Source organism: Sturnira hondurensis, unplaced genomic scaffold (genome assembly GCF_014824575.4).
Source record: "Sturnira hondurensis isolate 20B ecotype Veracruz unplaced genomic scaffold, ASM1482457v3 Scaffold0017254, whole genome shotgun sequence".
NCBI lineage: Eukaryota > Metazoa > Chordata > Mammalia > Chiroptera > Phyllostomidae > Sturnira > Sturnira hondurensis.
Window position 1 is genome coordinate 2,053,880 of NW_028089885.1, and position 14,130 is coordinate 2,068,009.

At 61.2% G+C, this 14,130-nt stretch overlaps 1 protein-coding gene across 2 annotated transcripts; it reads left to right on the forward strand.

The window, feature by feature from the left end:
• The first annotated feature begins 585 nt into the window (after window positions 1–585).
• On the forward strand, window positions 586–8,316 carry SUSD2 (sushi domain containing 2). 2 transcript variants are annotated; one of them, XM_037067292.1, is made up of 15 exons: window positions 586–735; window positions 2,236–2,443; window positions 2,627–2,778; window positions 3,267–3,434; window positions 3,954–4,128; window positions 4,210–4,411; window positions 4,615–4,700; window positions 4,784–5,052; window positions 5,126–5,269; window positions 5,357–5,521; window positions 6,361–6,609; window positions 6,725–6,997; window positions 7,105–7,281; window positions 7,450–7,552; window positions 7,666–8,316. In XM_037067292.1, the coding sequence occupies exons 1-15, from the start codon at window positions 660–662 to the stop codon at window positions 7,688–7,690; spliced, it is 2,472 nt and encodes an 823-aa protein (XP_036923187.1). In that variant the 5' UTR covers window positions 586–659; the 3' UTR covers window positions 7,691–8,316. The 2 variants fall into 2 exon arrangements, with proteins under 2 accessions (XP_036923187.1, XP_036923188.1); XM_037067293.1 differs by having other exon boundaries at window positions 587–735; window positions 5,363–5,521.
• The last annotated feature ends 5,814 nt before the right edge of the window (window positions 8,317–14,130 follow it).

Sequence of the window (14,130 nt, forward strand, 5' to 3'; positions counted from 1 at the left end):
GGCGGCCTCCCTCTAGAACATGGGGTTCAGGTCTTTGCTCCCCACCCTGGGCTCACCCCTCACCACTCACCAGCTCTCTCCAAAGGATGGGCCAACCTGACGGCTCCCGTCCACCTGCCCTCACTCCCTGGGGGCCCTTCCTTCAGTGCCCACACACCTCCCTACAGGGTAACAGTTCTAGAGATGGGGCATCTTTGGCAGAAGAGCCCAGAGACTGGAATCCTGGGACTGCAAGTGCAGCCTCACCCATCCTGAAGCGTAGTCCCTTGCAGGAAGGAGCCCCTCCCTGGCCCCCCAGCTCTGGGCCAGCAGTTGGGATCCATTGTTTAGAAGGCATAGCCTCTGGACATTCGGTTCCTCTAGTGCCAGAAGGTGCCAGAAGGCCAGCAGCTGGAAGCTCAGGCCCCTCCCCCATGTTCTAGTCTGGCTGGCTAGGAATGTGTTAACAGGGCACATTGGGCCCTGCTGGCTCACTCGGGCACCTGTGTGGACTTTGAGAGGGGACCCAGTGAGGCTGGGGGCGGGGCGGGGCGGGGCGGGGCGGGGCCTTGGTGCTGAGCTCGGGAAGGGCGGGGCCAGGCTCTGGGAGTGAGCAGAGGCAGCCTCCCAGTCTCCCAGCCGCTGCTGCTGCGCAGCCAGCTGCAGACGCAGGCCACACCATGGAGCTGCTCCTCCTGCCCTGGGCCCTGCTGCTTCTGGTGACAGCCCCTGGCCCAGGCCCCTGGCCTACAGCAGGTATGTCCTCACCCCACCTTTCTATTCGCCACCTGTCCGCCTGTCTGTTGCAGCCCTGCCCGGGGCAGACACCCCTCTGGGCATCTGCCTATCTGTCGGGCCAGCTGTGGCTGTACTGGAGGCTGTGGGAAGAAATTGGGATCTGGGGTCAAGGGGCCACCCAGCAGGGATGGGGGACTCTGGGTGGTGTCCACCCTGAACCTGCTGGAAGCTGGGGGACACTGGCTGCCTGGGAGGGAAGTGGCTAGGTGGCCGCAGGCTCAGAATAGCCTTTGGCCTGTACCCCGAGCCCTGATGGAGGGTGTGCTTGCCCATGGAGGACCCCCCAGTCCCACTGGCCCCATCTGGCCAGAGGCAGGATGCAGCCTTGTCAGGGTGGAGCGGAACCCCAGAAAGTCTAGCACAAGAACCACACTTCAGAGCGAGAACTCTGCCCCCCCAAATCCCCTGCTGGGTAAGGACAAAGGTCACAGGACCCCCAGCCCCCTACCATCCCTATTTCCCTTGCAGGAAAGTGCCACCACCCTCCGGCCACTTAGCTCGCCTACTGGCATCCCTCGGCCCCTCCCCCTCCTCCTTGAGCCATCACACCCTCCACCCTCCGTCGGTAAATATTTATTGACCCAGCGCCCAGCCCTGCATTCGAGTGGGGCCACCAGGATGGCCCAGGCCCAGCCCTGACTCGTCCCCTTTAGGGAGTGTCAGGGAAGGGCGGAGCGGCACGTGCGACACAGCCTGTGTCTGCACCCCACCCATACCCATCTTCATCCTCCAACCTACCCAGCCCTGACAGCCCAAGGGACCAATTCCCCAAGATGTAACTCTGCCAGGAGTCCCTGCGCCTGGAGGAAAAGATAAGGGCTGCAGTGCACAGCACCCGCCCCCCCTCCAGACCACTCTCCTCTCCTCTATCCTGGCCAAGCTGGGCCTTCTGCTGGACACGTCCCTCTCCCCGAAGAGCAGGAACATGCCCCTTGCCCCCTCCCCAGATCCTGGGCTCCCTTCGGGGCTGCCAGCAGTGAGTCAGCCCTGTCCTGCAGAGCGAGGGGTTCAGCTCAGCTCGAACCTCTGCCCTCACCTGCCTCCAGTGCGACTCACAGTAGCTGCGTACTTAGACCCCATACGAGCGAGCCAAAGGGTCCTCTCCCAGGCTGTGGGTCCACAGAGTGGTGGAGACAGGGCTCGGGCATCTGTGGTCATCTGGAGATGCCATTGCTGCAGACTTGGAGGCTGAGGGTTCCTTCTGATGCTGCAGAGCTGTGCGTCCGGAGGCTCTTCCCCCTCTCTCCTCTCACTATAGCCAGCCTGCAAGCCAAGGGCTGGGTGATCTGTACTAAGAATTGCCCCAGCCCACAGGCCCTCCGGCTTTCCACTGTGTCCATGTGGTGGTCAGTACGATCCCCGGCTGCGTTCTCCTGGGCATGCTTCTCTCTGGGAAATAGACATGAGGAGGCCAGCCCGGCGCCCGCTGGGGACCAGCTCTCAGGGCCTCTCCCACAGATGCCCAGCAGAGCTGCTCCCTCCGCTGTGGGGACCGGGGTGCGCCATGCTCGTGCCACCCGACCTGCGTGGGCCTGGGCACCTGCTGTGCAGACATGCGGGACTTCTGCCTGGAGATCCAGCCCTACTCAGGCTCCATGATGGGCGGCAAGGACTTCGTGGTGCAGCACCTCACGTGGCGCGGCCCCATCGACAGTGTGATCTGCAGGTGGGGCACAGGGTCCACACATGCAGGGGGCCCAGACGCCCCTTCAGCTGGCTGGGTGGAGCTCTGAGGGCCAAGGATGGGGACAGCTGGCTGAACGGACTCCCCAGGAATGTCAGGGGCCCAGGCCTTGGAGAAAGCCAGCCCACCCTTGCCCAGCTTCTCTGTCGCCTCCGGCCTCCACAGGTTTAAGGAGAGCGTCCAGACCCTGGGCCATGTGGACTCGCTGGGGCGCGTGCACTGCGTGTCCCCCCTGCTCTACGAGACCGGCCGCATCCCCTTCACGCTCTCCATGGACAACGGCCGCTCCTTCCCTCGCTCAGGCACCTGGCTGGCTGGTGAGCCCCACCTTGCTGGGCCAGACCTGGGCACCTCGGTGGAGACTTTCCCCAGTGTGAATCTGTGTGCACCTGGCCCTCCACTGGCTCCTGCCGTTCTGCCTGAACCAGCCCTCTGGGAGGGCCACCCAGCCACAGGGTTTGGGTTCCTGTGGCTCCTTTTCCCTCCCCATGGTATCCAGATGGGAGTCAGCCCAAAAGGAGTGCGGGCTGCAGGGGGTCCCCCAGCAAGGTGGGCCAGTGCCTGCTGCCTCAGCTGGGCCCAGCCAGGGGAGAGGCAGAGCCAGGTGGAGGCCAAAGGCCTGGGCAGTGGGGGGCAGAGCCCTGCTCTCCTGGCCTCTGTCCTTCCCCACCACCGTGGGGGTCTAGGGGACATTATGGCTCCAATGAGACTGCCATACTTTGTCCGTGGGAGGCCCCCACAGCTCCCAGAGCCCCTGGGCCCCCTGGGTCCAAGGTCCTCTGTCCCCTCCCCTCCCCCTGCCCAGTTCACCCCAGCAAAGTGTCGGAGACGGAGAAGAGCCAGCTGGTAAATGAGACGCACTGGCAGTACTATGGCACCACCAGCACCAGGGATGCCCTCTCCCTGACCTGGAATGCCTCAGCTCTGCCCACCAACCAGGTCACCATCGAGCTGTGGGGCTACGAGGAGACAGGTGAGGCACTCTGCAGGCTGCCTGTGTGGGACCGGTCGGGTCAGAAGCTTTAGGCTTGCAGAGATGAGACAAAGGGAATCACAGGTGGGGGGGGACCCCGGGAGAGGGGGAAATTCCTGGGGGCGATGGGGGAGGGAATGTCAGGGTCACGAGGAGGGTGGAGGAGAGCAGTATGGGGGTGCTGGGCCCCTTGGGGAAGACATGGGGATGGGTGCTCGGCTCCTGCGTACAAAGTTTGTCCTGGAAACAGAAAAGGCCTGCTCCCCCTCCTCTCTAACTCCCTGGGTGGCTGGCCTGGCCCTGAGCAGGGACAGTGCCCCCGGAGTGCAGGGGGAGGAGGAGGTGTGGTGGTCCTCCAGCCAGGGTCTTTATGGAAGCAACAGAGAAGGTCCCCTTATGGGAGTCGTCTGTCCACCTAGCAGGTTTCTGTGAGCACCAAAGACAGGCGCCCACATTACCCTGCCCCTCGGGTCCTCTGACCGGCTGCAGCGCTGACCGCAGGGACTTTCTCTCCCCCAGGGAAGCCATACTCAGGGGAATGGATGGCGAAGTGGTCCTACCTGTACCCCCTGGCCACAAACGTCCCCAACTCCGGCTCCTTTAGCTTCACTCCCACCCCTGCGTCTCAGAACTTCCAGAGGTGGGAAGTGGGTGCACTCCGGATCATCAGCAGCAAACACTACGCGGGGAAGAAGTGAGAAGGGAGAAGTGCAGGGGATGGGCGGGGCTGGGGCCCAGCCTCGAAGGCAGCCCTCACTGTGCGCGCGCCCTGCAGGGATGTGCACGCGCTCTGGAGCAATGAGCACGCGCTGGCCTGGCACCTGGGTGATGACTTCCGGGCGGACCCTGTGTCCTGGGCCACCACTCAGTGCCTGGCCTGGGAGAAGCTGGAGAACGAACTGCCCGACTTTCTGGAGGAACTGCCCGACTGCCCCTGCACCCTGGCCCAAGCCCGGGCTGACTCTGGCCGCTTCCACGTGAGTCCCTACCCAGGTCTGGGCCCAGGAGTAAGCCAGGGTGCAAGTGGGGCCAGCAGCCCCCACCACCGACCCCACTGCGCCCGCCCAGAACATCACGGGGGGAGGCAGAGGCCTCGGGTGTGTGGGGGGCGGGGCTTGTGAGTCATGGGACTGGCAGAGCCAGACTTTGGGGCAGGTGACAGCAACCTGCTGCTCTACAGACGGACTACGGCTGTGACATGGAGCATGGCAGCGTGTGTACCTACCACCCAGGGGCCGTGCACTGTGTACGCTCCGTGCAAGCCAGGTGAGACCCCAGAGTGGGGCGGGGCGTGGGCGGAGCCTGAGGGCAGAATCCCGCCGCCAGGCCTGACCTGTCCGCACCCTCAGCCCCCAGTACGGCGCTGGCCAGCAGTGCTGCTACACGGCAGATGGCACGCAGCTCCTGACCGCCGACTCCACCAGCGGCAGCACCCCCGACCGCGGCCACGACTGGGGTTCACCCCCATTCCGTGCACCGCCCCGTGTGCCTGGCCTCTCCCACTGGCTCTACGATGTCATCAGTTTCTACCACTGCTGCCTCTGGGCGCCAGAATGCTCCCGCTACATGCGCCTACGGCGCTCCAGCGACTGCCGCAGCTACCGGCCCCCTCGCCTGGGTGGGTGCCAGCCGGAGTGGGGCCCTGGACCGGCCGAGCCAGGGCGGCTCACCTGACCCTTTGCTCTCTCCAGCCTCTGCTTTTGGGGACCCGCACTTCATCACCTTTGACGGTGCCAACTTCACCTTCAACGGGCGCGGCGAGTATGTGCTGCTGGAGTCGGGGCTGACTGACCTGAGGGTGCAGGCTCGGGCAGAGCCCAGGACAACGCCTGAGGGTGAGGCGGGGCCCAGGGCCTGGGGATGGCGCAGGGTCACCCCGGGTGGAAGGCTGGAGCTGAGCAGACCCCCTTCTGCACCCACAACCCCAGGCCTGCAGGACCGAGGCACAAGGCTGACCGCCGTGGCCGTCCAGGAGGGCAACTCTGATGTGGTGGAGGTCCGGCTGGCCCCTGGGATGGGAGACCTGCAGGTGCTGCTGAACCAGGAGGTGCTCACCTTTGCCGAGCAGAGCTGGATGGACCTGAAGGGTGAGTGGGACAACCGGCCAGCTGAGATGGTGAGCTGCCTGACCTCTCTCCCCTTCCCTTCCGCCTGGGCCTGCACCCCTCTCACCGGCCCTGGCAGGTGACAGGGATGGGGGCCAGGCACAGATGTGGAGACAGGTCTCACAGGGTGTGTTGCCAAGCATCAGCCGGCCCCTGTCTGCTGCACCCACTCCAGAGGGCTGGCACAGTGGGTGTGTGCCCGTGGCCGCCCGCGGGCAGACATGGTTCTAGGCCCCTGAGAGCAAAGTCCAGCCTGGAGAACCTTCTCTGACCTTGAGCCCGTGGAGCTGTGAGACACACCCTCGTCAGAGCCCTGAGATGCCAGGCTGGGGGGTTGAGTCCTCACTGAAACCCAGAGTTGCTAGGAGCTGCGGGGCCCCAAGGAAGCTGGGCTAAGGGTTAAGAAGTGCCAGCCCCCCACCTGTCCCCCTCCCTCAGTGGTGCTGCCTCAGGGAACTGAATGAATGAGGTGACTCCCAGGTGGCCTGGGTGGGGACCTGGGATGGGTCTGTTGGCACTGAGAATGCTGGGACCCCTAGAATGGGCAGAGGCAGCTGCCTCCCAGCCAGGAACCCAAAGCCGACAGGCCTGGCCTCAGCATGGGGGTGCTTCTCTCTGGGGCCCATACCATAGATCGGCGTGGGGGTCCCGGCACAGGTGTGGGCCTGGAGTGGCAGAGTGTCACCACCAGAGCATTGACCCTGGTGAGGCCCCGCCTTTCCCCTGAAAGCCCAAGGGTGCAGGCCCACCCGTCCTGGGGCTCTGGGGTCACCGCACGGTGCCGACAGGAGGCGACCTTCCCCTGACTTCACTGTGCCCAGGCATGTTCCTGTCCATGGCTGCTGGGGATAGCGCATCGATCATGCTATCATCTGGGGCAGGCCTGGAGGTCAGTGTCCAGGGTCCCTTCCTGAGTGTGACCATCCTGCTGCCCGAGAGGTTTCTTAACCACACGCAAGGCCTCCTGGGGACCCTCAACGACAGCCCCACAGACGACTTCACCCTGCGTAGTGGGAGAGTCCTGCCACCGACTGCAAGTTCCCGGGAGCTGGTCCAGTTCGGGGTTGACTGTGAGTGACCACGAGACCCGTGCTGGAGGAAGGGACCTGGCAGGGGCGGGCTCAGGGCAGTGAGGGGTTACTGGGGCCCTCCTCCACCAGCCGAGCCTGCTGTGTGTCTCCCCAGGGGCCGTGAAGAACGCCTCCTCCCTGCTCACCTATGACTCTCGGTTGCTGGTCAACAACTTCCTGTATGGGCCCAAGCATGACCCCACCTTCCAGCCGCTCTTCCCTGAGGACATCACCCCCAGCCCCGGCCAGGAGACGGAGGCAGACAAACTGTGTGGGGACAACAATTTCTGCAGCTTCGACGTTGCAGCCACCGGGAGCCTGAGCGTGGGCAATGCCACCCGGGCGGCCCACCAGCTGCACCAACACCGTGTGCAGGGCCTGAAGCCTGGTGAGGGTGGCAGGGGACACGGGGGAGGGGGCAGGCACCTTGCACTGGGACAGGGTCTCCAAGGCAACCAGTGGCTCAGGGCCATCTGCACCTTGTTTCTACCCCAGTGGTGTCCTGCGGCTGGCTGGCCCCACCTGCCAATGGGCTGAAGGAGGGCAGCAAGTACTTGGTGGGCTCCACGATCTATTTCCACTGCAATAATGGCTACAGTCTGGAGGGGGCACAGGTCAGCACCTGCCAGGCTAATGGCAACTGGTCCTACCCTGCTCCGGCATGCCAGCCAGGTGAGATGGCCTGCTTCTCTTGTCCTTGGGCCCTGCTTCCCAGGCCCACCTGGCCTGGCCCACGCACTTGCCCCTCCCATATGCCTCACTCCAGTCTCCGGTCCCCAGGCTCCCCACAGTCCCATAGCCCCTGCCGGGGGCTGCCCTCACCTCCTACCCTGTCCCCAGGGCGGAGCCACACTGTGCTGCTGAGCATCGTCTTCGGAGGCCTGGCCCTGGTGGTGCTGGCTGCTCTGCTCTACCTGCTGCTGCAGCGCAGGAAGCGCAACACGTGAGACCCCAGCACGAGCCCCGGGTCTTGCCCTCCTCACCTCCCCGAGACCCTGGGCCCCCGGGGTGCCCGTGGGACCCCCACACCGGCCCTAGACCTTGTCTCTGTTGCAGGACGCCGTGGACCTCGCAGCCCTGAGGGGAGCACTCTTGGCCGGCGACTCTGTACCCTGGGCCCCTCAGGGGCCGCAGACCAGCCTCCCAGGAGAAGGCCCCGAACTCCCAGAAGCAGGCACCCCAATACCTCAATCCTCAAACCCTTAGCACCTGGACCTGGACACCTGATAACTGAGCCGTTAGTGCCTGTGGGCGGGAGGCCCGGTGCCCTGCCCTGCTGCCTCGGCCTCGGCCCCAGGCCCTGACCTCTACCTACCCATGCTGCTCCGGAGGCCCGTCTCCCAGCCCTCGCAGCCCTAGCTCTCCAAACTCGGCTCCAGGCCCTTGAACCCTAACACCTGCCTCCCCAGCCCCGGCCCTCCAGCATCTGATACTCCGTTGCCAATACTTCGGATCCAGCAACTGATGCCCGTGCCCCAACTCCGGATATGCCGAGACCTACCTGGTGCCCTCACAATGGAGCCCCAGCACCCAGCTGCCTTGATTCCCAGACTCCGGGGCCCACCTAGAACTGCAGGTGTGCCCAGCCCAGGGCACAGAGAGGCCATGGGATCCCAAGCAAAAGCTCTGAGCTTGTAACTCTAACTCTGGAATGTCACTCCAAACCCCCTCCCTGCCTTACAAAGAGAAAGAAGCCTGTGGTGCTCCTCTCTGTGTCCTGGTGCTCATGCCGTCCCTCTAGGCCCCCCTCAGCTGCCCGGCGGGGCCCAGAGCAACCTGGGTCTGGTTCCTTCATCCACTGCCACACCACCTGGGACAGGGTCCTCCTCGGCCTCGTCTCCATCTGGGAATACTGGCCACTCCGTGGAGTAGGGAGGAGGGACACAGCATCTGGGGTGCCACACTGGGTGCCCAGGAGTGGAGACAGAGCCCGCCCTGCCCCTTCATCCTGGGGAACACTGGCCTGGGCGCCCGCCCTGCCCTGCCCTGTGGCCAGTGGCATGCCCGTGTCCTCCGACTGGGGTCCGTGCCCTGGGTCCCTGGGCTCTCCACCCGGGAGTGTCCAGAAGCCAAGTACAGAACACGGGCCCCGTGCCACTGCTGCCGTCTGAGCCCCTGCCCCTCTTCCACGGCCAGGCCTGGAAACAGACTAGGAGCTGGCTCGAGGACAGGTGGAGCCTGGAGTGCCCCTTTGTATCGAGGGAGTTGAGTGGGGGTTGTGGGAGGGCCTAGACAGGGTAGGATTTGCATTGTAGGTGTCAGAGAAAGCACTGAGGAGGGTGGGATGACAGGGCAGTGCCCCCTAGACCAGCAGGCCCCTCAGTCTGAGAAGGGTGAGGGGCCAGGGGATAGTAGGCTAGCCTACGGGATGAAGAGCCCTGGGTGAGAGGCTACGAGCTGACACCCTCTTCACCGTGGCCTACAGCACCAAGAGTGGCCACGTGGGGGCAGCAGAGGGTCAGAACAGTGAACCAAGCTGCAGGCCACACTAGGGCCCAGACCAGGGAGCCTGTGGTCACAATGGCAGCCCAGGTTCAGGCAGGACCACCTCTGCATCTCCCCCCACCTGGAGGAGCTTCTGAGTCCTCCCCAGTCTCTAACTCAGGTCTCAGAGAGGTCGCACTGGTCCCCTGAGGTCATCCAGTGGGCACCAACTGCCAGATCCCGGAGCCCAGACCTCTCCAGCCCCTCAGGCTCGCCTCTGGGGGAGGGTTGTGGGCAGAGGTGGGCACCGGGTGGCAGAAGCAGGCTGTGTCTGCAGGGTTTCTGGAAGTAGGTGGGTGCACAGAGGGGGGCACGTGAAGGGACAGAGCCGAGACTGAGGGGTTTGGGGAGCCCCCAGGGAGGGTGCCTAGGAGGGTGACTAAATGGGGATAGGATTGGTGCTTCCTGCCCTTCCACAGCCCACACCTCCGCTTCCCCACCGCTCCAGCATCCCACTCAGGACAGGGTGGGGTGGAGGGACAGCCCCTTGGCTGCTGGGCAGGTACTTTCCTCTCCAGATGAAGTAAAGCAGGGCTGGCTCCCCACCGACTGGAGTCCCTAGTGGGCACCCCCACCCCACACTGAGCCAGCCCCACTGAGCACTTGTCAGTGGGTAAAAGGTTGGTGTCACGGTCAAGGCAGTCTGGACACGTGGGAGCAGACACACAGGGGCCGAGGGGTTGGGGTGGTCTCACAGCTCCGTGACAGGCCATGGGACTCCCAGAGACGGCACCGCAGGTGCGAGGGCTCAGGGAGAGAAGTGTGGCGGGGCCTGAGGACTGACGGCAGCCAAGGCCCCTCCCCCATCAGCCCAGGGCACTTAGGTTTCGTCCTAAGAGTAAAGCCTGGCCCTCTTAGTGTCCCCGAGCCCCACCCCTGTCTCTCCTGGACAGGCGCTAGAGCTGTTCTGACCGCCCCAGCAGGGGAAGAGGTGCACTGTCCGTGGCCCTGGCACCAGGCGTCAGACTCTGTCTGCGCCAGGGGCCCGCCGGGCTGGGAAGCCCCAACACCTGGCAGGGTTTCCCCAGGGGCCCCAGTGAGTCATGGGTTCTATCTGGGCCTGTATGAGGGCAGAGGTTCCCAGGACCAGGCATGGACTCCCTGGAGACAGGGGCCCGAATCAGGGAGGTGCTCCCCAGTGCAGTCGCTGGGAATCATGACACTGAAACCCAGTGGCCAGCCCCCTACCCCTGTACCAGGCAGAGTATGGGGGACAGTGATCCAGGGACTTGGAAATGCAGGTGACGGTAGACCTAGGGAGTCAAAGGGAGCTGGTGATACAGCCACATGCTTCCAGCGGCACCCCAGGGCTGAGGGACAACGGAGGCGGGTGCTGCCCAGCCAGGTTCGGGTCCCATGCAGCACGAAGCACACAGGCCTGTGGGGGCCCAGCAGGAGCTGTGGAAGCACCAGCTGAGCCACAGACGCCCTTGAAGGCCTGAGGTGGGGGGAGTGCCCCTCCTCCTCCTGTCTCCAGCCTCCCTCTGGGGACTCCTTGTGGGTGACCACAATGTTGACCAACAGGGCGCAGTGAGAGACGGACCCCTCCTCAGCCAGGCTGGCTCCTCTGCAAGTCCCAGGATGGCCCAGTGCACATCCTGCCCCCGCTCCGGTCCTCACGGGGCTCCTGGCCCAACACTGCCCACAGAGAAGGGGGTGGGCAGCCCAGGGCATGGGGAGAGTGGGAGGTGGGAAAGCAAGCTGTGTGTGGTCCATCCACACAACAGAATAGTTTCGGCCTTAAAAAGGAAGGAGTTTCTGACCCACGCTACCACTCGGATAAACGGGGCAGTCATTACGCCGAGTGAAACAAGCCCGTCATGAAAGGACGAGAACCATGTGATCCCGCGCACACGAGATGCAGGGGCAGTCAGACTCACAGAGATGGGGCGGGGGCTGCCCCAAGCTCGGAGAGGGCCGTGCAGAGTTGCTGCTTTACTGGGGACAGAATTCCAGCTTGGGGACACGACAAAGTTCTGGAGACGGAGGGTGGTGACGGGAGCACGCCGGTGTGAGCGTGCTCATGGCCACTGAGCGTACAGTTAACAGTGATTAAGACGGCAAATGTTTCACTACAATTAACAATACTACTGTATTTCACTACAATTAAAACTAAAAAAATAAATGGAAACAAGACAAATTGACTTAATGCCCAGTCAGTGGACATTAAGCTGCGCTCAGTCTTTTGCCTCAAACACTACTGTGCTTTGAAACGAAGTTCGAGTTTACCCGTAGGAGAAACTCAAACAGAGACGTGACTGGTTACACAGCACACGCCCTTTCCTCCTAGAATCGTACTGGCTGGCGCTCCCCACCGACCCATGCGAGCGCCTGGTCCCCTGCACCTTCATCAGGGTGAGGGGCCTTCAAATGCTTCTCTTTGCCAGATGGGAAAAGCACTGGTGTGGGCTTGTGTTGGTTTAGCTCGGCTGCATGACAGTCCCAGAATTCCCTCCCCTGTGCGTTTTGGGTTAGGATGGGCCCCAAGAGATTCCTAGGCAAGACCGAGAGGGTAGAAGTGAATCCACGTTTTTTTTAAGCTCACGCTCACTGTAGTGTCTGCTGACTCAGCTGGTCCACCTGCCCCCACCCCCCCACCCCCATCCACCTGCAGCTTCCCAGACTCCTGGGCCAGGGGTGCGATGAAGGGTTCCAGCTTCTGCGAGAAATCTTGTTGCTCTTGGCAACAAGAAGAGACATGGGTTTCAGCCTATCGTCTTGGGCTCCAGCCCACACTCAGGACAGCAGCCAGCTCCGGATCCTTCCCTCCACTTTATGTCCATCTTCCCCCTCCCCACCCCCCGACTCCCACCACATGGACCCTGGGCTCTAGTCTCAGATCAAAGGCAAGAGGGCCAGCCAGCAGCTGGCTCCCAGATTGGGGTCCTAATTCTCAGATCGAACCCGTACTGATACAAATGTGATGTCTTTAACTTCTCTTTAGTGTAAGTAGTGAGAATGTACCTTGGTACAGCCCCTGTGGAAAAGAGTACAGAGACTTCTCAAAAAATTAAATATAGAATGACCATATAATACAGCAACCCCACTGCTGGGTGCTTATCCAAAGGAAATAAAAATGGGGTTTCGGAAAGGTATCTGCATCCCCATGTTTATTACATTATTTATAATAGTTAACATATGGAAATAATCTAAATGTCTGTCAATGGATAAATGGATAGAGAAGATGTGGTTTATACAAACACTAGAATATTATTATTTTCTCCTCCATGAGAAAAAACATCTGCTAGCTGCAAAAACACAGATGGACCTTGAGGGCACTGTGCTGAGTGAGATGCGTCACAGAGAGAGGCAATGACTCCCTGATGTCGTGTAACTGTGGGATGGAAAACCGCCAGACTCAAACAGAGAGTAGAATGGTGACTGGGGGGTGAGGGGGGGCGTGGGTGGGAGACCAGTTCTGCAGGGCCGTGTACTCGACAGAGACGGACCTGTAGAGTCAGCCCTTTCTCGTGTCCAGCTTCTTGCATTTCCTTGGGAACTTTGGAGTCAGCTTGCCAATGTCCACCAAAAAACTTGTTAGGATTTGGAGTTGGGTTGCACTGAACCTATAGATGGACGCGGGGAGAACTTCACAGTAGGATGCCACCTAGTGCACGAACGAGGTACAACCCTCCACTGCCCTGGGTCTCCTTTCGATTCTCTAGATCCTGGTTTGTAGCATCCAGCGCAGAGGTCTCGCATACCTTTTGTTATTTTAACTTCTGGGCTTTGATCTTTTTGTGTGTGTGTTTTGTTTTGTTGCTATTCTAAGTGACTTCAGCTCAAAAAGGTATTTTTTCTATTTGTGGCCAGTATGTAGAAGTGTTATTGATTTTTGCATATTCTCCTTGACTTCAGGGGTCTTGTTCGATTTACCTATTTCTAGCAGTTCATCTGTAGAGTTTTACAAATAATGGCAGTCTCGTGTCCTCCTTTCCAGTATTTAGACTTTTATTTTTCTCTCCTTCCTCCACTGGCAGGACCCCTTACACTACTGAACGGAAATCATGAGAACCAATGATGCCCACCTTACCTTGGAAGGGGCTGGTCTCCCACTTCACAAAGGGAATTTTTTGTGTTCACTACGAAGTACGACTCCTACCATACGGTTCGGTGGCCATGATTTACCAGAATAAATAAGTTTCTTCCCAAGAAACTCTGGGAAGAAAGGCCAAGATGTTACTGAGATGTTTTACAGTTTTATTGAACTTCCTAGGGTGACCTTGAGGCAGGAGAGTAAGAAGCTGGGAAAATCCTTGGTGAGCGGGAGGGGAGCTGAGACAGACGGCTGACTCACTCTGGCCTCCCCGGCGCACCCTGACCCTGCTGCCTGCTCTCCCTCGCAGGACCGCTGCCTTCATCACCATCCTTGCCCTCAGGAGGAGGAGGTTCGGATCAGCATCTGATAATCCCAGGAACAAAGCCTGGGGTCTGCGGACCACAGAGACCACATTTTGGTCGAAGGAGAGGTGACATCTAGGTCTCCGTGGTGTTTCAGCTCCAGGCCCAGAATAGCCCCAAACCAGATGAAGTGAAGCCGTGGCCACCTCAGGACCAGAGGCAATGACCAATGACCCCTGACCCTAGCACCGACCAATCCGCAGAGACCATGACTCTGACCCTGTGGGCTCATTTCTATGAGTCAGCACATTAAAGGGCAACTCCGGAAAGCTTATGAATGCTGTATTTTGCCGTGTATAACGTGCGCTTTTTGAGGGGAAAATAAGGGTGGGCCTTGTACGTGGGTGGTACTTTTCACACAAAGTGCAAAAGCAGGGCAGCTCGCAAACCCAACTTGCTGTGGGAGCTGGTGGCCATCTCGCCAACCGCAACCTCTTGAAGGCTCAGCAAACAAGCCCTGGGAGGCCCTAAGGAAGAAAGGGTGGAGTCGTGGGGGCAGCCAGAGGCTAATGACGTAGCATCTACGGGCAGGATTAAGGAAGCATCTGCTACCCAGGTTCGAGATTGGATCCTGAGATCCTGGAACGCGGTTGAGAAGGAAGTGGCTGCGAAATCGTTTAAAACACGCGGCATCAG

What these genes read in the sequence shown, in the direction of transcription:
- SUSD2 (XM_037067292.1), top strand. Translation starts at nt 660, where the DNA reads ATGGAGCTGCTCCTCCTGCCCTGGGCCCTGCTGCTTCTGGTGACAGCC. An exon ending in GCCCAGGACAACGCCTGAGG is followed by an intron (nt 5,270 to 5,356) that starts GTGAGGCGGGGC and finishes CTGCACCCACAA; the next exon opens with CCCCAGGCCTGCAGGACCGA. An exon ending in CAGCGCAGGAAGCGCAACAC is followed by an intron (nt 7,553 to 7,665) that starts GTGAGACCCCAG and finishes TCTCTGTTGCAG; the next exon opens with GACGCCGTGGACCTCGCAGC.